This window comes from Salmo salar, chromosome 04, assembly GCF_965601325.2.
Source record: "Salmo salar chromosome 04, fSalSal1, whole genome shotgun sequence".
NCBI lineage: Eukaryota > Metazoa > Chordata > Actinopteri > Salmoniformes > Salmonidae > Salmo > Salmo salar.
Window position 1 is genome coordinate 67,556,319 of NC_138294.1, and position 24,201 is coordinate 67,580,519.

At 39.1% G+C, this 24,201-nt stretch overlaps 1 protein-coding gene across 3 annotated transcripts; it reads right to left on the bottom strand.

Moving 5' to 3' along the window:
• Window positions 1-3: 3 nt before the first annotated feature.
• Window positions 4-23,557, bottom strand: LOC106603630 (uncharacterized). 3 transcript variants are annotated; one of them, XM_014197518.3, is made up of 14 exons: window positions 23,459-23,557; window positions 22,239-22,343; window positions 10,063-10,136; window positions 8,325-8,397; window positions 7,354-7,458; window positions 7,083-7,125; window positions 6,762-6,805; window positions 6,465-6,510; window positions 6,067-6,083; window positions 2,552-2,582; window positions 2,358-2,431; window positions 914-976; window positions 693-752; window positions 4-371 (listed from the first exon to the last, which is right to left on the bottom strand). In XM_014197518.3, the coding sequence occupies exons 5-14, from the start codon at window positions 7,454-7,456 to the stop codon at window positions 340-342; spliced, it is 513 nt and encodes a 170-aa protein (XP_014052993.1). In that variant the 5' UTR covers window positions 7,457-7,458; window positions 8,325-8,397; window positions 10,063-10,136; window positions 22,239-22,343; window positions 23,459-23,557; the 3' UTR covers window positions 4-339. The 3 variants fall into 3 exon arrangements, with proteins under 3 accessions (XP_014052993.1, XP_045573174.1, XP_045573176.1); XM_045717218.2 differs by lacking the exons at window positions 10,063-10,136; window positions 22,239-22,343; window positions 23,459-23,557 and having other exon boundaries at window positions 8,325-8,518; XM_045717220.2 differs by lacking the exons at window positions 10,063-10,136; window positions 22,239-22,343; window positions 23,459-23,557 and having other exon boundaries at window positions 8-371; window positions 6,762-6,831; window positions 8,325-8,382.
• Between the last annotated feature and the right edge of the window lie 644 nt (window positions 23,558-24,201).

The window sequence follows — 24,201 nt, forward strand, 5'->3', positions numbered from 1 at the left end:
AAGTTTTGAATTAAGGATTTATTATTACAGACTGACATATGTTATCTACATTTTACAACTGTTTCTGAGCTCTTTTATTCATCTTGTACCACTAGATGGTGACAATTACTATGTAACACTCCAACAATCAAAGTACTGTACATGCTTCCCCTACATTTTTAGACTCAAGGGAATTCATTATGAAGTAGTAACACTGTTTGGGCGTTTACCCTTATGGCATTGCTCTGGTATAGCACATTGACATTTGTATCACTTAGCATTTGTCCAAGCATCTCAACAAAGATCATAAGAAAAATCCATTCCCATAGTCATCTACTCGTTGAGCATGTAGTTTCCATATCATGCAGTTTTGTTCACATAAACTGGTTCATCTGTGAAGAGTAAAAGTAAATTCCTAGTTATTTACATTTGAGAAAGCATTTAGCACAGTGTTTCCCAACTCCAGTCAATGAGTATCTTCAACAGCCCACATTTCTGTTGTAGCCCCAGCCAAAAACACTTGATTTAGCAAGTAGAATCAGGTGTGCTTGTCTGGGGCGACAACAAATATGTACTTTTGGGGGTACTGGAGGACCGGAGTTTGGAAATGCAGATTTAGCAGATGATCTTACCCAAAGTAACTTACAGTTAGTGCATTCATCCTACGTTCATAGCAAAAGTGTTCTTTGTTATAAAGCACTATGGTGACTTACCATCCCCTGACCCCATTTTGATTTTCTCCAGGAATTCAGAGTTCTCGTAATCTGATCCATCTGTTAGGTGTGAGGTGTGGGGAGAATAATCTTAGTTAAATATCGCATGTAAGAAATCGACTCCCAAGTTCAAAACTAAACTTTTCCAAAAACAATCTTCATAAATATGACTTATTTCAAAGGAAGGATAGGCCTAGATGTATTCTTGTTAAAGTGCATACCAGAGTCACGGCTGATTGTATCACTAGATGGAAAAACGTTCTCATATGAACATTGATCATCATCTAGAAAGAAAGAAGAAATGTTTTAATCAAATTACATTTCTCTCAAATTATACTTTCTGACATCCAAATAAGGCAAGTGACAATCAAATAAGTGTGTGAGGCACATGCACAGGGTTGCAGATGTAATTGCAGGGTACAGTGAAATTCTTATGCTCTGAGCTCCGACAATGCAGGTCAAAGAGAAGTGAGTGGCAACTACTAATTGGATATCACGAAATTGGGCAGAAAACAAAAAAGAAAAGTGAGTGAAACAAAAGTAAAATAGAATAGAAAAAGATCACAAGACGGCATATATATATATATATAATATACAGAGTGTACAAAACATTAAGAACATTTTCTTACTATTGAGTTGCACCCCCTTTTGCCCTCAGAACAACCTAAATTTATCATGGCATGGACTCTACAAGATGTCGAAAGCGTTCCACAGGGATGCTGGCCCATGCTGACTCCAATGCTTGCCACAGTTGTGTCAATTGTGCTGGATGTCCTTTGGGTGGTGGACCATTTTTTTGATACACAAGAAAATATTGAGTGTGAAAAACCCAGCAGTGTTGCAGTTCTTGGCACAAACCGGTGCGCCTTGCATGTCCATGTCTCAATTGTGTCAAGGCTTAAAAATCCTTCTTTAACCCATCCCCTCCTCTTCATCTACACTGATTGAAGTGGATTTAACAGGTGACATCAATAAGGGATCATAGCTTTCACCTGGATTCACCTGGTCAGTCTGTCATGGATAAAGCAAGTGTCCTTAATGTTTTGTATGCGCAGTGTATATATACATATTTTCAACTAGTTTGCTGCAGTTAAGTGGCAAAGTATGTAAACAAGGATACTTGTCCATAGAGTGATGGGTGAGCAACAAGGATAAATGTCCTTTGGGGGGGTGGGGGCTATTGGCCAGTCTGTCAGTTTTTGCCAGGATGCTCCTACACTGTGCTCTGAGCACATCAGAGCACATACAAAGAAGTTATCGAGGATCTGTTAGTCCAGTGTAGGTAGACCGCCATGTATTGTTGCCTGTACCTTTTGATGATGTGGTTTTTACTGAAGCTTGACATTACTTTTAACTGCAGCAGACTACATTATCTGAGAGGATATCACCTGACCCACCCACTTGCCTCCCCTCCTTTAGGTTACATGTTCTTTCCATTAGCCTTACAATAAACGGCTCTACTGATCAAAATGCATAAATGGTGGGCCGCCCATCTTTCTTTTCATTATGTTTTGGATTCATAAAAAGGCCCAGGGAGTGGGCGAGAGGTAGGGGGTTATTTATTTGTTCCTTTTGAGTGTTTTTCCCCCTCATTCCATCTGTTTCCATCTGATAAAACCATAGGCATACAAATTGTATTCATGTCATTGGATAAATCATACTTACCAATTTCAGAATGTCTGGTCTCTGCATTTGTACTCTCATCAACATTCTGGTACACTAACACTGGCATTGGATCTCTGTTAAAACAATGGGCACATGTATTATTATTCACAGGGGGAAAAAATACAGATTAATTGTAAGTAGACTATATATAACGTTTTACATGGAAATCAAAACATTAGCAGATAGATACTTACACATATGTTGGTTCAAAGTTTCCCATCGGAGCTAAAATAACAATTGAAAAGTCAGTTAGTGCTGCGTAATTTGGTGCGGCGGAAGCTGTAGTGAATTAGCCTATTGATAGTGTTTCAACACTAACCACGTTTCCATCCACAGTTTTTATGCGATGTAAAGTCATAATGTATATACAAAACAATCACGACAGCTGTGATGGAAACAGGAAGTTTCAGTACAATTTTATGAATACCAACAGATCATTGAGATTTTGTGTTGGTAAAATGCATTATGCGAGAAATGGTGGTGGAAACGCTTTTATGCGCAAATATTGATATAACAACCATCATATCGAGGTAAACTTGGAGTCATGCGACGATATGGTGTGTGGTCCTCCCACTGAAACTCAGGAAACCATACAGATTATTTGGCTACAGATGAAGTAATTAATGTAACTTCACAGGGTGGTGAAAGCGCAAGGTGATCTTGATGCTCCTTTCCAATAAATATCGAGGGTCAGATTCTGGTGACATGATGATCAAAGCTTTACTACCGTTTAAAAAATAATAATTATGGAGTTGGTCCCCCTTTGATGCTATAACAGCCTCCACTCTTCTGGGAAGGCTTTCCATTAGATGTTGGAACATTGCTGCAGGGACTTGCATCCATTCAGACACAAGAGCATTAGTGAGGTCAGGTGCTGATGTTGGGCAATTAGGCCTGGCTCACAGTCTGCGTTCTAATTGATCCCAAAGGTGTTCGATGGAGTTGAGGTCAGGGCTCTGTGCAGGCCAGTCAAGTTCTTCCACACCGATCTCGACAAACCATTTCTGTATGGACTTCGCTTTGTGCATGAGGGCATTGTCATGCTGAAACAGTAAAGGGTCTTCCCCAAACTGTTGCCACAGAGTTGGAAGCACAGAATCATATAGAATGTCATTGTATGCTGTAGTGTTAAGATGTCCCTTCATTGGAACTAAGGGGCCTAGCCCGAACCATGAAACACAGCCCCAGACCATTATTCCTCCTCCACCAAACTTTACAGTTGGCACTATGCCTTGGGTCAGGAAATATTCTCCTGGCATCCGCCAAACCCTGACTTGTCAGTTGGACTGCAAGATGGTGAAGCGTGATTCATCACTCCAGAGAACGCGTTTCCACTGCTCCAGAGTCCAATGTCGGCGAGCTGAGCTCTTCAGTAAGGCCATTCTACTGCCAATTTTAAGATTGCATGGCTGTGTGCTCGATTTAATACACCTGTCAGCAACGGGTGTGGCTGAAATAGATGAATCTACTAATTTTATCGGGTATCCACACACTTTTGTATATATATACAGTACCAGTCAAAAGTTTGGACACCTACTCATGCAAGGGTTTTTCATAATTTTTACTATTTTCTACATTGTAGAATAATAGTGAAGACATCAAAACTGAAATAACACATATGGAATCATGTAGTAACCAAAAAAGGGTTAAATATATTTTAGATTTGTGATTCTACAAAGTCACCACCCTTTGCCTTCATGACAGTTTTGCACACTCTTGGCATTCTCTGAACCAGCTTCATGAGGTAGAATGCATTTCAATAAACAGGTGTGCCTTGTTAAAAGTTCATTTGTGGAATTTCTTTCCTTAATGCGTTTGAGCCAATCAGTTGTGTTGTGACAAGGTGGGGGAGAAACGACAGTCCATTGTTACTTTAAGACATGAAGGTCACTCAATCCAGAAAATGTCAAGAACTTTGAACATTTCTTCAAGTGTAGTCGCAAAAGCCATCAAGCGCTATGATGAAACTGGCTCTCATGAGGACTGCCACAGGAAAGGAACACCCAGAGTTACCTCTGTAACTGCACCTCAGATTGCAGCCCAAATAAATGCTTCACAGAGTTCAAGTAACAGACACATCTCAACATCAACTGTTCATAGGAGACTGCGTGAATCAGGCCTTCATGGTCAAATTGCTGCAAAGAAAACACTACTAAAGGACACCAATAAGAGAAGAGACTTGCTTAGATTAAGAAACACGAGTAATGGACATTAGACCAGTGGAAATCTGTCCTTTAGTCTGATGAGTCCAAATTTGAGATTTTTGGTTCCAACCACGTGTCTTTCTGAGACGCAGAGTAGGTGAACGGATGGTCTCTGCATGTGTGGTTCCCACCGTGAAGCACGGAGGAGGAGGTATGATGGTGTGGGGTTGTTTTGCTGGTGACACTGTGATTTATTTAGAATTCAAGGCACACTTAATCAGCATGGCTACCACAGCATTCTGCAGCGATACACCATCCTATCTGGTTTGCGCTTAGTGGGACTATCATTTGTTTTTCAACAGGACAATGACTCAAAACACACACCTCCAGGCTGTGTAAGGGCTATTTGACCAAGAAGAAGAGTGATGGAGTGCTGCATCAGATGACCTGGCCTCCACAATCACTCAACCTCAACCCAATTGAGATGGTTTGGGATGAGTTGGACCGCAGTGTGAAGGAAAAGCAGTCACCAAGTGCTCAGCATATGTGGGAACTCCTTCAAGACTGTTGGAAAAGCATTCCTCATGAAGCTGATTGAGAAAATGCCAAGAGTGTGCAAAGCTGTCAAGGCAAAGAAAGGGTGGCAACTTTGAAGAATCAATAAACTTTACAAAGGTGGGATATTTTTGTGTCATAAAATGATCTATGCAAGAAATGTCGGTGGAAACGCTTTTATGAGGAAATATTGATATAAAAACAATCATATAGAAGTAAACTTGAAGTCACGCGATGACTCCCACTACGACTCATCGGGAAAGCATGCAGTTTACTAGGCTACAGATTAAATATATTATGAACTTCACAGGGTGTTTAAAATGCAAAGTGATAAATATCGAGGGTCTTATTCTGGTGACATGATTATCTATGCTTGACTACTGTTGACTAAGAAAAATAATCTGTCTCTTTTGTCCATAGTCATGTTGGCTATACCCGCACTGTATCTGCGAGCTGCTGGCTAGAGTGCATGTGCCAACATCACATATTTTTTGTGAGAAAACCATCAGTCGAGTTGAAAATGTCATGGAAGCCCATATAACTTGTATTTTTTATTTGGTACATAGGAATTTAACAGGAAAAGGTATTTTTATGTGCACTATGTCATCACGCACAGCCTTTTACGCACAGCATATGTTTGTATGTAGAATTTTGAATATTTGCATGAAAATCTGTCTCCAATTGGAAGGAAACCTAGCTAGTGTTTCCTAAATGGAAATGTTTGCATTCATATATACCTAATACAACTAATAACAGATAGTGTTGATCATTTGCAACGTTTTGATACTTGGGTTGCTCCTCATTCACAGCTGTACATATTACAAGATAGTATTACACACATACCATATTGAAACATCTGTAATGGTAATAATCTTGAATGACTGTTCATATTCTGGGTCCAGTTGTTTCAGTTTTGTCAACAAGCTTTGTCTACAGACTCTTTAGACACTGACACCATAGAAGTCAATGGAAAGGTCTGTATTGTACATTAACAAATACATACAACGTACCTTGTGGTATTGGTTCCCTGTAAAATAAAATACATTTAAAGTATTTATTGTGAGTGTAGAGTATCTGTTGTCTGTTACTAGCATATCTGGTGACAATGATAAAGTGCTGAGAGGCCACCGAAGGGAAAACAGACCATAGCTAATATGTGGTCAGAAGTAAATCTATGGTCATTACATGTAAGAACCAAAAGGGGTGAGCTGGAAGGTGAAAAACTGAACTCCAATCTTCTTTTAGATTTTCTCAAATTTATTTGAAGCTATTGTTTGCTTGTATTCATATTTGTACAAGTATATATTTTGCCACCCATCCAGTTTTAAGGAACATTTCAATTGTCATGTTGAAACCAGACAAAAGCAGGGTGGGCATAAAACCTTCATGTATGAGTAACATTACTTACACTGGTGTTGGCGGCAGCTCTCTTATAATCTGGTTGGATCGTGTGACTAGAAAAGACCAAGAGATTCAATAGAGAACGATTCAGTAGTGAGAACATATCATTTACTGTTGATCAGCACACTTGCCAAATATATGAATTAGATTCATTCAATCATTCAATATGAGATGAGATATCACAATAATTGAGGACAATTGTGAATGCATTTTTTTTTTATTCTGGCTTATTTTAAGTAGAATAAGGCTAGTCCTGCAGGTGAAACTGCCTCAAAGGGTATGAGGAATCAAAATGTCAGTTTACCTGTTTGAGATCGCATTACTGCAAATCTGTTACCTTCGCCTTGGCTGTGGAGTGGGCAGAGTTATGTAAGCTAAAATCATATTGTAATATATTAGCCAATAATGAGGTTAAATTGTTTTACAACATGTAATTAAACTGTAACGTTAGAATAGAAACAGCTCTTTTATGAATGATAAAAAATTCCTATTTTATGAATTTCACATTAGAAAATACATACACTAATTTTCCCATTCATCTATGTAATATTCACCATATCCATAAGATCACAATCGGTCTTACAGTGCATCAATTATTTCATATCTATGTTTATGTTATACTTACAATATTTGAGGGTCATAAATTTGATTCTCTTCATGTATTATTTCTACAGATGAGGAAAAGCGGGACAATTGTATTTAATGGCACATACACTACACTGACTGATTCTGTCCAATTATTTCACAAATCAAAGTGGCAAATGAAGGAATTAAGTATATTGATTTAGCTTTAGTGCTACATGACGTATTGATTTCATGACATTGTACAGGTTGATTAGTGTAACATGTAATACATATGTAATACATTTCATAATATTTAATACAGTGCTACTCACTGGTTTTCCTCCTGCACCACAGGCAGAAAGCGGAGAAAACACTGAGCGATGCCACAGACACAATGGTGAGGACAGATCCTTGTAGGCTGAAGATGGCTATCATACCTAAAGGGGAAAAGTAGCACAACAATGCATTTTTCTTTGGAATAATCTAATTTATTTCCTCCATAGTTTTCGTCTGTATAAGTAATTCACCAAGAACAGGTGCTTACTGCTGTTTTTCACTTTACTAAAAAGAACTTAGAATATTTGTTTGGTATCACTATTAGAATGTATTACTGCTTTCTCTCTTCCACAGGGGTTGGCCAAACTTGTTCCTTATTCAGCTGTAACGGCACAAATGTCCTGCTCACCTAATGTTGTCTTAAAAAGACTGTAGAAAACCCCCCACTTGGTATAAATTGCTGTGTTCCTGTAAAGAACCTAATGCTATAGATAACCACATAATGTGTGTGGTCATCATAGCACTAATGCCATTGTGCCAAATGCCATTGTGCCAAATGCCATTGTGTCAAGTCTTGACAGTTTTCAAGAAAAAATGATAATGGTATTATATTCAATACACCCCTGTTAGTTCAGTGATACAGTATCTGCATCAGAAGATAAGAACACTTTCAGCTTTAAAACATTTAGGCTTATGTATACAGTTAAACAGAAATAGTTACATTGTTTTAATTGTACTCAACTTTATCATACTCTTTTTCACACATCACACATCTGAACATCATCCATGATTGCTGGTTGATCTTTTTGACATTTCAAAACAGACTTCTGAAGTGGTACAAAGTGGTACATTATTGAAAGCTATGAATATAATTAAATCAATCTTCACCTTAGTGTGATGATGAAAATAACACAACATAATGTGTCGAAAATTGAACCCCTTCAAATAGTCTATCTTTCCCCAACCAAACTGCTCCTACACTCTTAAACATGAGACAATAGAAGTACATGTATTGTGTTGTTCTCACCTTTAGTAAAGCCTCTTCAGGCCACCTCCATCACACTGACAGCTCCACTTACAGACAGGCTGCTGTGACAGAGCTGTTAAGGGGGAGAGTAGAACGAGCTTCCTGTTTCTAACTGAACTCCACACCACATCCGTCCTGATCAGCAGGCTGGACAGAGAGTCTAGTCGACCACCTCTAAAGGGTGCCCTACATAACTATGTTTAAAGAGTGTGCAAGAAATGACACATTTCACCAGGTGCATTAAGGACAGTGCCTTGATGCACATAGAACATGGCCCTGATGCACATTTTTAAATGGACTTTAGAATTTGCTTTGTCGTAACTGTAGAAATATTTCAGTGCTCTTCACTACTGGTCCTAGGGGTCCTCACATTGCAGGTGCTGTAGTGTGGCCCTCTGGGACCAGGGATTAAAAAAAACTATGCAATGCAATACAGTTTGAAGTAAAAACTATGTTCTTCATGGAAAATAATGCTAATGACTGTGGCAGAAAAACACTTGTCGCTGTAGTTTATGAAGAAGTCTGTGGAGAAAACGTCCAGTTATAAAGAGAAATGTTTCCAAACAGATGCCCTTATTATATGATTAGGTTATTACCAATGATGTATATAAACCCTGGATTGCTGATGATATGTATTGGCCAATGAGAGGCTTTGAAGCCACTAGTCGCCATATTGGTACTACTCAGAAAGAGCAGTCCTCAATAGGAATTAATGTGATTCTACAGTATTTCAATAAAATGTTTTATTGGACAAAATTACATGTAATCAAGTTTCTCTTTGTTGTAGCAGGGACAGTAACATTCAGGGCTAAAGCCCCTGGGCCCTGGCCCGTAAGGGGCCTAAGAGGAAAATATATTGATATCACTTGTTAAATGCATTTCAATCAGTGTAGACGGACAGAAGGAGACAGGTTAAAGAAAGATTTTTAAGCCTTGAGACAATTGTGGACTTGTGTGCCATTCAGAGGGTTAATGGGGAAGACAAAATATTTAAGTGCCTTTGAACGTGGTATGGTACTAGGTGCCAGATGCAGCAGTTTGTCGAGAACTGCAACACTGCTTGGGTTTTCACACTCAGCAGTTTCCGGGTGTATTAAGAATAGTCCACCACCCAAAGGACATCCAGCCAACTTGACACAACTGTGGGAACCATTGGAGTCAACATGGGCCAGGAAGTCTGGGGGCAGGAAGAGAACAGGGGCTATTCAGCAGCCTGATGGTCTGCTGGTAGAAGCTATTGGCCAGTCTGTCAATTTTTGCCATGATGCTCCTATACTGCCTGCGTCTGAGCGCATCAGAGCACATACGAAGAAGTTACCATGCTTGTCTTGAGAGGATGTGTTAGATTGTGTTAGTGTATGTAGATGTATTGTTGCCTGTACCTTTTGATGATGTGGTTTTTACTGAAGCTTGACATTACTTTTAACTGCAGCAGACTACATTATCTGAGAGGATATCACCTGACCCACCCACTTGCCTCCCCTCCTTTAGGTTACATGTTCTTTCCATTAGCCTTACAATAAACGGGCTCTACTGATCAAAATGCATAAATGGTGGGCCGCCCATCTTTCTTTTCATTATGTTTTGGATTCATAAAAAGGCCCAGGGAGTGGGCGAGAGGTAGGGGGTTATTTATTTGTTCCTTTTGAGTGTTTTTTCACCCCATTCCATCTGGTTCCATCTGATAAAACCATAGGCATACAAATTGTATTCATGTCATTGGATAAATCATACTTACCAGTTTCAGAATGTCTGGTCTCTGCATTTGTACTCTCATCAACATTCTGGTACACTAACACTGGGATTGGATCACTGTAAAAACAATAGGCACGTGTATTGTTTTTCACAGAATTGTTTTGGGGATTAATAAAAAGGTGTGCATGGCAACATGGGGTGTGTAAATACACCCATCAGTTGAAACTAATTTACTGTACTTCTACACAATTTTAAAACTCTGAAATGAAATAACAAACAAAGATGTCCCCCAGACATGATATGTTTATATTAGGTTTAAAGGTCTGTGGAATGGCCTGTACAATGTACTACTCAACTTCATAATATATAGGCTACATTGACCGATTTAGCCTTCTTGTGGAACACTGCATACTATGCAACAGGAAATAGATGCATAATACACGCTATCGAGGCCAACTTCATATACCGACATTAATGTGAAAGTAACCGGAGCATCAGCATCGTCCTGGTTTGGGTTTGGCCGGTGTAGGCTGTCATTGTAAATAAGAATTTGTTCTTAACTGGCTTGCCTAGTTAAATAAGGGCTAAAAATGTTTTAATATAAAACAACTGACTGAGAATGCAAACTATGCCAGATAAATCCTACACATGCATTTAAATAAAAGGCATACATTAAAGGAATTACTTAGGCCTACAATCGAAAAGGATGCATAAAGACAAACAAACTCGACCAAGGAATCTCCAAATGAAAGCCGAGCCTGTGATTCAGAACCGCTGAATGGACACAGCCTCGGTACAGGTACGCATAGTGGAGCTCTGTGGGATGTGGCAACGTCTCTGTCTAGTAGCTAGCTAGAATTAGGCAATTCAGTTTGTGGGCAGTTAGACATTTTCTGGGCACAGTTGAGTAGCCTACAATGCTTTTATGAAAATCATAACTGGCACGCAGATCTTTAAAAATGGTATGATCAATTGTAAATTGAGCAAATGGCACTGTCCATAGCTGCGGAAGTAGGGGTTCTAAGGGTTCTGCATCGCCCCTGAAAAATCTGAATAAAAAATATATATTAATAAAAATACATATTTTATTAATATATTATTTTTCACAAAAATAGTTCACTGGGATTTACTAGCTCTGTATTAGCGGACCGATATAGCAGTTTTTAGCGTGGGCAAAAACATTTTTCTCTCTCACAGAAGTAGTGCACTGGGCCTTTACAAGTCCTAATTAGCAGACTGATAGAGCCTTCTGTTGCGCGGCCCCCCCCAAAAAATATAGTACCGCAATATACAGTGCCAGTCAAATGTTTGGACACACCTACTTATTCAAGGGTTTTTCTTTATTTTTTACTATTTTCTACATTGTAGAATGTATTTGGGGCGGCAGGTAGCCTAGTGGTTAGAGCATTGGACTTGTAACCGAGCTGACAAGGTAGAAATCGGTCGTTCTGCCCCTGAACATTGTAAATAAGAATTTGTTCTTAACTGACTTGCCTAGTTAAATAAAGGTAAAATAAAATAAAAATAAAACATCAAAACTATGAACTAACACATATGGAATCATGTAGTAACCAAATAACCAAGGTGACTACCTCAGAGTGAAGTAAAAGCAGCCAACGAGTGCTCAGAGTATATGGGAACTCATTCAAGACTGTTGGAAAAGCTTTACAGGTGACGCTGGTTGAGAGAATGCCAAGAGTATGCAAAGCTGTCATCAAGGCAAAGGGTTGCTACTTTGAAGAATCTGAAATCTAAAATATATTTTGATTTGTTAAACACTTTTTTGGTTACTACATGATTCCATATGTGTTGTTTCATAGTTCTGATGTCTTCACTATTATTCTACAATGTAGAAAATAGTAAAAATAAAGAAAAACCCTGGAATGAGTAGGTGTGTCCAAACTTTTGACTGGTACTGTATATCTGTTTATTGCATTAATCGTAAATTACATGATAATTTCCTCAATCATAGTTTGTACCAATTAAAAAGCCTATCAATACAGGGCTCTCCAACCCTGTTCCTGGAGCACTACCCCGGTTGTAACCAATGTTACTTCAACTTTTTTGGGGGGGGACTGAGCAAATTTTAGGTCTTGTGAGCGGAAACTTGAACATTGTGAGAATTTTGTGCAACTTCGGCATGTGTTTACAGTGAACACTGAGGCTGTACACTTACAGTTTTAGACAGTAGCCAATAGGCTATTGTGGCAATTTGATCATAATGTAGGCCTTTCAACAAAACCAATGGAGCAATTCCCATAACATTTTCACATGGAAATAGCTTTTTATTTGTATGATATAGCCTACAGTAGCCTATAGGTGGTGTTCAATGCAGGCCTACATTACATTAGACTTTTAAACATGTTTTTACATTATGAAGGGCTTGACATTAATGATGTTTTACTTGGTCTGTAACACCATGGCCAAATAGGTGACTGTAAATTGCATTGTATTGTGTTGTATGATGCAAGAAACCACTTTACAAAATACAATTAATTATTACCATACAGAGAATTAGATAATGTTGGCTACCCCTCTGCCTATTGGCTTATTTGCACATTCAAGCCTGTCTCAAAACACAACACTGCCCCTTTAATTAAGACATAAGCTTTTTACCTAACGGGCTTTTCAAAGACAGCTTGAAATGTACCCTACACGTTTTGTGCTCTTGTAGAAAGCAGTAACTCCCCATTGCTGACCTATAATTATCTATAACTGGGATCATAACTCGCTAACTTGCAAAGAATATCAACAAATGTGCACATGCGCTGTTCTGCGTTCTGATCTGAAAAGCGCATTCACTCGCCGGTGATTGAAAGACCGCTCAAGGACGACCCCCGCCAATATAATTTTACTCCATTGTGCTCTGTGCTCTGGCTCTGCATACAACAAAATCACAGACTCCGTCTTGCAAAGTTAGATTTATTTTGGTTTGTTGCATTGAAAAGGGGCTGATATAATGTTGATTTGATCTCAGAAAAAACGTTGATCTATATAGTGCAAAGTAATGGGAGAACTCAGTGAAGTTCAATCTCTTGCATCTCTGAGCGGCAAGGCATTGGTGTCGCACCGCAGTCCTGGAGAAAGTGCTCGACCGCGCGCAGTTTAGAGTTGTAACTAACCCCATTCATTTTATAAACTAGCTAATTATTAGAATCAGGTGCGCTAGATTAGGGTTGGAATGAAAACCTATAGAATGGTAGCTCTCCAGGAACAGGGTTGGAATGAAAACCTATAGAATGGTAGCTCTCCAGTGAAAACCTATAGAATGGTAGCCCTCCAGGAACAGGGTTGGAATGAAAACCTATAGAATGGTAGATCTCCAGGAACAGGGTTGGAATGAAAACCTATAGAATGGTAGCTCTCCAGGAACAGGGTTGGAGATCCCGGTTATAAAATATGCATCAAACGCATCCTCCAATTGCAACGTCTGCCTATGCCCACACATATTGCCTCAAGACAATGTTATATTTTTAATACCCTCAAACACCAAGTTAAGCATACCTATAGGCCATCATCACTGTCAATCATGAATTACAAGTATTCAGGTTTTACTGGTGAAACCGCATCTGCATGCCAATAATTTGATTGATCTCAGTCAGTTAATGGAAATAGCCTATGCAATTCGAATTGAATTACTGTTTTGTGAGCCAATTAGAGCAGATTAGGTTAACAAACTATTAGCCTTTTTTGAATTTTGTTTAAATCAAAGCATGTATCTTGCAGATTATGGCGCATGATACAATATATATATGTTTTTTTTGGGGGGGGGGGGCTATTCAGCACAGCTAACCATCCTTAAATATGTTTTGTTGTAACAGTAACTTTATAGGCCTGGTTGTGTTCTGTAAAATACTAATGAATCGTTATGTCGTTATGTGATTTTGCAAGACATTGATATAACTGAACTAACAAGCGCCATTGTGAGAAGTGATAATCTTCTATTTGTAATAATAAGCTTGAGCACATGGTTACAATATAACCTATTACTGATCAAATAAAACAGAGGGGTGAATTATCAATTCATATAATTCATTTTCATAGATTTAATCATCAAATCAATTGACCAAGTAGTGAACATAAATCATTACCACATAGAATTGCAGGAAATTCGTTTTAAAACAGCCATAAAATCAAGCTTTTGGTGTGGTGTATTCATGCATCTCAATAAACAATAACCTAAATGCGTTATTACCTTCAACTTGGCCCAATTCACATTTCCAATTTCCCACCCTTACATAGCCTACCAAGAGAGAACGGGCAATTGCATCATAAAAAATAGCCAATATAGGCTAAATATCCCAAGCGGGGCTACAGCAACTTCCAGAGAGGGTCAGGCTCTAGGGCTTTGTCGTGACCACTTGTTTGTGTGTCCTCGGCAGAACAGTGTCGCTGTATCCAAGTGGTCCATATCGTTCTGGGTTCCACTGCACAACAGAAGGTCGGTGGAGTTTTATGAACGTCAAAGCATTCACGGTGATTACATTTCTTTCAACATTGTGAAGTTGGCAAGCCTCCAACGGGCCTCTGCAGTGCATACCTGTAGCTCACAGTTCTTGATCATTCGCCAGAGACATCAGGGAAGAAACCACCATGTGTACCTACCTCTGGGTTGCTGTAGCCTAGATATTTATTTGGTTTGTAATTCTATTGTTTTTCATGGAATCTGTGCGGTGATTAAATATCATGTATTTAGAATTTATCAGGATAAATGTTCTTTGTTTTCTCAAATTGAAAAAAGTGAGGTCCCTCAGTACACACCTGCTTACTAGTGAAGTGAAGGCAGCTGCACTGCGCTATTGCATCAATACATGTTGTTGATGTTTTTTGAAGGGGGGATTATTTGTTGCGCCGCATACAGTTTATTAGGCTACAGATGAACTTCACAGGGTGGTGGAAGTGAAAGGTGATGAGCTTAATGCTCCTTTCTAATTAATGCTCATTTCTAATTAATATTCTGGTGACATGATAATCGATGCTTGGCTGCGGTTTGACAAATAATCTAGATTTGTTTGTCCATAATAATCTCATAATGTAGTAGGCTGTATCTGCGAGCTGTTGGCTAGAGTGTGCACCAGAGTATGAGCCAATACCAGAGGGGGCACAATTGCTATATAACGCCACATTTGTCGTGAGAAAACCATCAGTATAGTTGACAATGCGATGGAAACCCATTTAACTTGTATTTTTTATTCGGTACATGGGAATTTAACCGCAAAAGCTATTTTTATGTGCACTACATCATCACGCACAACCTTTTATCAGCAACAAGTCAATTTAATGGAAACATCTCTGGTGGGAAAATTCAGGCATATTGTTTTTATGTGGATTTTAGAAAAGTTGCATTAAAATCTGTCGCCAATTGGAGGAAACCTAGCTAGTGTTTAAAACATTTTAAATGTTTGACATTCATATATACCTAATACAACTACTAACAGATCGTGTTTACCTGTTGCAACATTTTGATACTTGGGTTGCTCCTCATTCACAGATGTACAAATTACAAGATACATACAGTGAATTCGGGAGGCAACTTTTTATACATTTTGTTACATTACAGCCTTATTCTAAAATTGATTAAATTATATTTTTTCCTCATCAATATACACTCAATTCCCCATAATAATGAAGCAAAAACTGTTTTTATAAACTGAAATATCACATTTACATAAGTATTCAGACCTTTTACTCAGTACTTTGTTGAAGCACCTGGTGGCAGCGATTACAGCCTCGAGTCTTCTTGGGTATGACGCTACAAGCTTGGCACACCTGCATTTGGGGAGTTTCTCCCATTCTTTTCTGCAGATCCTCTCAAGCTCTGTCAGGTTGGATGGGGAGCATCGCTGCACAGCTATTTCCAGGTCTCTCCATAGATGTTCGATGGGGTTCAAGTCCGGGCTCTGGCTGGGCCACTCAAGGACATACAGAGACTTGTCCCGAAGCCACTCCTGAGTTATCTTGGCTGTGTACTTAGGGTCGTTGTCTGTTAGAAAGTGAACCTTTGCCTCAGTCTGAGGTCCTGAGCGCTATGGAGCAGGTTTTCATCAAGGAGCTCTCTGTACTTTGCTAGGTTCATCTTTGCCTTGATCCTGACTAATCTCCCAGTCCCTGCCACTGAAAAATATCCTCACAGCATGATGCTGCCACCACCATGCTTCACTGTAGGAATGGTGCCAGGTTTCGTCCAGATGTGACGCTTGGCATTCAGGCCAAAGAGTTCAATCTTGGTTTCATCAGACCAGAGAATGTCGTTTCTCATGGTCTGAGAGTTTTTAGGTGCCTTTTGGCAAACTCCAAGCGGGCTGTCATGTGCCTTTTACTGAGGAGTGGCTTCCGTCTGGCCACTCTACCATAAAGGCCTGATTGGTGGAGTGCTGCAGAGATGGTTGTCCTTCTGGAAGGTTCTCCCATCTTCACAGAGGAACTCTGGAGCTCTGTCAGAGTGACCATCGAGGTTCTTGGTCACCTCCCTGACCAAGGCCCTTCTCCCTCGATTGCTCCCTCGGCGGCCAGCTCTAGGAAGAGTCTTGATGGTTCCAAACTTCTTTCATTTAAGAATGATGGAGGCCATTGTGTTCTTGGGGACCTTCAATGCTGCAGAAATGTTTTGGTACCCTTCCCCATATCTGTGCCTCACCACAATCCTGTCTCGGAGCTCTACGGACAATTCCTTTGACCTCATGACTTGGTTTTTGCTCTGACATGCACTGTCAACTGTGGGACCTTATATAGACAGGTGTGTGCCTTTCCAAATCATGTCCAGTCAATTTAATTTACCACAGGTGGACTCCATTCAAGTTGTAGAAACATCTCAAGGATGATCAATGGATACAGGATGCACCTGAGTTCAATTTTAGCAAGCATTTTTAAAAACCTGTTTTTGCTTTGTCATTATGGGGTATTGTGTGTAGATTGGGGGGAAAAAATATTTAATCCATTTTAGAAAAAGGCTGTAATGTAACAAAATGTGGAAAAAGTGAAGGGGTCTGAATATATTCTGAATGCACTGTATTGCACACATACCATGTTGAAACATCTGTAATGGTAATAATCTTGAATGATTGTTCATATTCTGGGTCCAGTTGTTTCAGTTTTGTCTACAGACTCTTTAGACACTGACACCATGGAAGTCAATGGAAAGGTCTTTACTCTACATTAACAAATAAATAAAACATGCTCTGTGGTGTTTGTTCAGTATCAAATTAAATACATTTAAAGTGTTTTTTGTGAGTGTAGAGTATCTGTTGTCTGTTACTAGCGTATCTGGTGACAATGATAGTGCTGAGGGGCTACCAAAGGTAAAACCGACCATAGCTAATATGTGGTCAGAAGTAAGTCTGTGGTCAAGGCCTAGTGTAATAGACTAGACATAACATAGTAAACGTTGGTCTGTGGTCGCAGCCTGGTGTCATAGACTAGACGTAACATAGTAAATGTATATCCGGGACACTCAATTTAGTATGATACAGTTGAAGTCGGAGGTTTACATACACTTAGGTTGGAGTCATTAAAACTTGTTTTTCAGCCACTCCAAAAATGTCTTGTTAACAAACTATAGTTTTGGCAAGTCTGTTAGGACATCTACTTTGTGCATGACACAAGTCATTTTTCCAGCAATTGTTTACAGACAGATTATTTCACTTATAATTCACTGTATCACATTTCCAATGGGTCAGAAGTTTACATACACTAAATTGACTGTGCCTTTAAACAGCTTGGAAAATGTCAGAAAATGATGTCATGGCTTTAGAAGCTTCTGATAGGCTAATTGACATAATTCGAGTCAATTGGAGGCGTACCTGTGGATGTATGTTACGTCCTGACCAGCAGAGGGAGTAATTGTATTCGTTTTGGTCAGGACGTGGCAGAGGTTTTGTGTTATGTGTAAGTTGGGTTGCTGGACTCTCAATTGGAGGCAGGTGTTTCTAGTTGCCTCTGATTGGGAGTCCTATAAACAGGTGTGTGTTTTTCTTTGGGGTTGTGGGTAGTTGTTTGTGAGCACTGCTTTGTTTGGCCTGCCACACTGTTCTAGTCGTTCATGTTTATTGTTTTCCCGTGTATGCTTTATTCTAAAGTAATTAAAAGATGAGCATCCACATTCCCACTGCGTATTGGTCTTCTCTCCACTACGACAAATGTTACAATGTATTTCAAGGCCTACCTTCAAACTAAATGCCTCTTTGCTTGACATCATGGGAAAATCAAAATAATTCAGCCAAGACCTCAGAAAAAAATCGTAGATGTCCACAAGTCTGGTTAATCCTTGGGAGCAATTTCCAAACGCCTGAATGTACCACGTTAATCTGTACAAACAATAGTACGCAAGCATTAACACCATGGGACCATGCAGCCATCATACGGCTCAGGAAGGAGACGCGTTCTGTCTCCTAGAGATTAACGTACTTTGGTGCAAAAAGTGCAAATCAATCCCAGAACAACAGCAAAGGACCTTGTGAAGATGCTGGAGGAAACACGTACAAAATTATCTATATCCACAGTAAAACGAGTCCTATATCAACATGTTTAGCCATAATGACCATCATTATGTTTAGAAGAAAAAGGGGGAGGCTTGCAAGCCAAAGAACACCATCCCAACTGTGAAGCACGGGGGTGGCAGCATCATGTTGTGGGGGTGCTTTGCTGCAGGAGGGACTGGTGCACTTCACAAAATAGATGGTACATGAGGAAGGAAAATTATGTGGATATATTGAAGCGACATCTCAAGACATCAGTCAGGAAGTTAAAGCTTGGTCGCAAATGGGTCTTCTAAATGGACAATGACGTCAAGCATACTTCCAAAGTTGTGGCAAAATGGCTTAAGGACAACAAAGTCAAGGTATTGGAGTGGCCATTACAAAGCCCTGACCTCAATCCTGTAGAAAATTTGTGGGCAGAACTGAAAAAGCGTGTGCGAGCATGGAGGCCTACAAAACTGACTCAGTTACACCAGCTCTGTCAGGAGGAATGGGACAAAATTCACCCAACTTATTGTGGGAAGCTTGTGGAAGGCTACCCAAAATGTTTGACCCAAGTTAAACAATTTAAAGGCAATGCTACCAAATACTAATCGAGTGTATGTCAACTTCTGACCCACTGGGAATGTGATGAAAGAAATAAAAGCTGAAATAAATCATTCTCTCTACTATTATTCTGACATTTCACATTTCACACTTAAAGTTCGCGAGTTAGAATCTCATTAGGGACAGAATTTTAGCTAATTAGCAACTTTTCAACTACTTAATACTTTTTAGATACTTTGCAACTACTTAGCATTTTAGCTAACCCTTCCGCTAACCTTAACCCTTTTAGCTAACCCTCCCCCCTAACCTTAACCCTTTTAGCTAACCCTAACCCTAACCTTAACCCTTTTAGCTAACCCTAACCCTAACCCTTTTAGCTAACCCTCACCCTAACCTTAACCCTTTTAGCTAACCCTCACCCTAACATTAACTCTTTTAGCTAACCCTAACCTTAACCCTTTTAGCTAACCCTCACCCTAACCTTAACCCTTTTAGCTAACCCTCACCCTAACCTTAACCCTTTTAGCTAACCCTAACCCTAACCTTAACCCTTTAACCTAACTCCTAAACTTAACCCTAACATTAACCCTAACCCCTAACCTGAACCCCTAGCCTAGCTAAGGTTAGTCAGCTAGCTAACGTTAGCCACCTAGCTAGAATTCGTAACATACTGTATCATACGCTTTACAAATTCATAAGATATTGCACATTTTGTAAAATCATAACATATAATACAAATGATAATTTATAACATATCATACGAATCGGTGTTGGACATCCACAAATTAATCCAGACCATACAAAACATATCATATCATACTAAATGGAGTGTCTCAGATATAGATACAGAACAATACGAAATCCTCAGAGACCAGGTTGTTACACTGGTGTTGGAGGCAGGTCTCTTATAATCTGGTTGGGTCATGTGACTAGAAACCCCCCTCAAAAAATTCAATTGACAATGATTCAGTGGTGAGAAGATATAATTTACTGTTGATTAGCACAAGATAGCCATAGCATATTAATTAGATTAATTCAATCATTCAATGTGAGAAGAGATATCACAATAGGTGAAATCCATTATTAATCTGGATTAATTTAAGTAGAATAAGACTAGTCCTGCTTGTGAAACCGCCCCAAATGGTATGATGAATCACAATGTCAGTTTACCTGTTTGAGATCGCATTACTGCAAATCTGCTACCATTGTGTTTGCTGTGGAGTGGGCAGAGTTATGTAAGCTAAAATCATATTGTAATATATTAGCCAATAATGAGGTTAAATTGTTTTACAACATGTAATTAAACTGTAATGTTAGAATAGAAACAGCTCTTTTATGAATGATAAAAAAATCCTATTTTATGAATTTCACATTAGAAAATACATACACTAATTTTCCCATTCATCTATGTAATATTCACCATATCCATAAGATCACAATCGGTCTTACAGTGCATCAATTATTTCATATCTATGTTTATGTTATACTTACAATATTTGAGGGTCATAAATTTGATTCTCTTCATGTATTATTTCAACAGAAATGGGTGACAACTGTATTTAATGGCACTTACACTGAGTGTACAAAACATTATGAACACCTGCTCTTTCCATGACATGACCAGGTGAAAGCTATGATCTCTTATTGATGTCACCTGTTAAATCCATTTCAAATCAGTGTATGTGAATGGGAGGAGACAAGTCAAAGAAGGATTTTTATTTTTACACCTTGAGACAATTGAGACATGGATTGTTAATGTGTGCCATTCAGAGAGTGAATGGGCAAGACAAAATATTGAAGTGCCTTGAAACAGGGTATGGTAGTAGGTCCCAGGCACACCGGTTTGAGTGTGTCAAGAACTGCAACGTTGCTGGGTTTTTCACGCTCAACAGTTTCCTGTGTGTATCAAGAGCAGTCCACCACCCAAAGGACATTCAGCCAGCATTGGAGTCTACATGGGCCAGCATCCCTGTGGAACGCTTTCCATGCCCCGACGAATTGAGGCTGTTCTGAGGGCTAAATGTGGTGCAACTTAACTTCTCTTGGGTAGGGGGCAGTATTTTCACCTCCGGATGAAAAGCGTGCCCAAAGGAAACTGCCTGTTACTCAGGCCCAGAAGCTAGGATATGCATATAATTGGTAGATTTGGATAAAACTGTTAAAATAATGCCTGTGAGTATAACAGAACTGATATGGCAGGCGAAACCCCGAGGACAAACCATCCAGGGAAGAAAAAAAATTGAGGTCATAGGATTTGTTTTCTATGGGATACCCTTATTATTAGGAGCCTGGTTGCAGTTCCTATGGCTTCCACTAGATGTCAACAGTCTTTAGAAATTGTTCGATGTTTTTCTTTTGAGAAATTAAGAAGTAGTGCTATTCATTGTAAGTGTCACTCCAGGTGGACTCTACTGTTTTGATGCGCATGAACTGGAGCGCGCTTCACGTTGTTTTTATCTGGTATTGGAAACAGTTTATTCCGTCTTAAATTGTATTGATTATTTACGTTTTAGGGTACCTGAGGTTGGATTAGGAACGTTGTTTGAAATGTTTGGACCAAGTTTACAGGTAACTTATTAGATACTTTGTAGGCATGTTTGTAGGCATGTTGAAACCGGTGTATTTCTGAATCAAACGGGCCAAATAAATTGAAATTTTTTGGACATAAAGAAGGACATTACCGAACAAAAGGACCATTTGTGATGCTTCTGGGACATTTTGGAGTGCCAACAGAAGGAGATCTTCAAAGGTAAGGCATGAATTATATAGCTATTTCTGACTTTTGTGGCGCACCTGCCTGGTTGAAATATGATTTTCATGTGTTTGTATGCAGGGCGCTGTCCTCAGATAATCACATGGTTTGCTTTCGATGTATAACACATATATTTTCAAGATTGTTAAATATTTGAATTTGGTATTTTTGAATTTCGCGCTCTGCAATTTCACTGGATGTTGGCCAGGTGGGACGCTACCGTCCCACCTGTCCATAAGAAGTTTTAATATAAGGAAGGCGTTCCTAATGATTTTTTACACAACACTGACTGATTTGGTACAAAGTGGCAAATTAAGTAAGTTAGGTACATTGACTTAGCTTTAGTGCTACATGACATATTGATTTCATGACATTGTACAGGTTGATTAGTGTAACATGTAATACATATGTAATACATTTCATAATATTTAATACAGTGCTACTCACTGGTTTTCCTCCTGCACCACAGGCAGAAAGCGGAGAAAACACTGAGCGATGCCACAGACACAATGGTGAGGACAGATCCTTGTAGGCTGAAGATCGCTATCATACCTAAAGGGGAAAAGTAGCACAACAATGCATTTTTCTTTGGAATAATCTAATTTATTTCCTCCATAGTTTTCGTCTGTATAAGTAATTCACCAAGAACAGTTGCTTACTGCTGTTTTTCACTTTACTAAAAAGAACTTAGAATATTTGTTTGGTATCACTATTAGAATGTATTACTGCTTTCTCTCTTCCACAGGGGTTGGCCAAACTTGTTCCTTATTCAGCTGTAACGGCACAAATGTCCTGCTCACCTAATGTTGTTTTAAAAAGATCTCAAGTTAATCAGACACTGACGAAGGGTTTAATGATTGCTTCCATCGCATTTCTATAGGCAACCAAACTAAGTGAAATGAAAGACAAAACTGTAGAAAACCCCACACTAAATTGCTAATGTGTTCCTTTAAACAATCTAGGTCAACAGATAACAACAAGATGTGTGTGGTCATCACAGAGCAATAGCCTCATGCCATTGTGTTTTGAAGGAAGAATGATGATGTTATTGTATTCAATACACCCCTGTTGGTTCAGTGATACAGTATCTGCATCAGAAGATAAGAATGCTTTCAGTTTTGATGAAAGACATTGGTTCAGTTAGGGGAAATTATAGCAGATTTTGTGATAAAAGGTATAAAAGCCACATTTATAGAGATAGGGAAGAGGCATATCATGTACATTTGGTATTGATCAAACTTAGGAATGCATTTAGTATGTTTAACTACCGTGACCATAATAGTTACTATGATCTACATTACTAATAAAAACTAATAAAGTATTAATGACTGATCTATAATTTGTATTCCAAAGAGAAGATACAGTATTTGACACATATAGGCTATGACTATACAGTTAAACAGAAATAGTTACATTGTCTTAATTGCACAAAACGTTACCATCAAAGTATTTTTACAATGTTAATTTTCTTTTTTTTACACACTCAGCTTTACTTCATCATACCAAATAAAATCAAGTATTCACCCTGGTGTGAGGATGACAACAACATGACATGATGCATCTCTCTGAAATGGAACCCCTTCAAATAGTCTATCTTTCCCCAACCAAGCTGCTCCTACACTCTTAAACATGAGACAATAGAAGTACATGTATTGTGTTGTTCTCACCTTCAGTAAAGCCTCTTCAGGCCACCTCCATCACACTGACAGCTCCACTTACAGACAGGCTGCTGTGACAGAGCTGTTAAGGGGGAGAGTAGAACGAGCTTCCTGTTTCTAACTGAACTCCACACCACATCCGTCCTGATCAGCAGGCTGGACAGAGAGTCTAGTCGACCACCTCTAAAGGGTGCCCTACATAACTATGTTTAAAGAGTGTGCAAGAAATGACACATTTCATCACGTGCATTAAGGACAGTGCCTTGATGCACATAGAACATGGCCCTGATGCACATTTTTAAATGGACTTTAGAATTTGCTTTGTCGTAACTGTAGAAGTATTTCAGTGCTCTTCACTACTGGTCCTAGGGGTCCTCACATTGCAGGTGCTGTAGTGTGGCCCTCTGGGACCAGGGATTTAAAAAAACTATGCAATGCAATACAGTTTGAAGTAAAAACTATGTTCTTCATGGAAAATAATGCTAATGACTGTGGCAGAAAAACACTTGTCGCTGTAGTTTATGAAGAAGTCTGTGGAGAAAACGTCCAGTTATAAAGAGAAATGTTTCCAAACAGATGCCCTTATTATATGATTAGGTTATTACCAATGATGTATATAAACCCTGGATTTCTGATGCTATTTCGTGGCCAATGAGAGGCTTTGAAGCCACCTGCCCGCAATATTGTTACTACTCAGAAGGAGCAGTCCTCAATAGGAATTCATGTAATTCTACAGTATTTCAATAAAATGT

Excerpts from the sequence above, each read along its gene's own strand:
- LOC106603630 (XM_014197518.3), bottom strand. The coding sequence starts at position 7,456 with ATGATAGCCATCTTCAGCCTACAAGGATCTGTCCTCACCATTGTGTCT. Across the intron at positions 7,126-7,353 it reads GTGGTGCAGGAGGAAAACCA|AAATAATACATGAAGAGAAT; the intron begins GTGAGTAGCACT and ends CCTCATCTGTAG. Across the intron at positions 753-913 it reads TACAATCAGCCGTGACTCTG|ATGGATCAGATTACGAGAAC; the intron begins GTATGCACTTTA and ends CACACCTAACAG.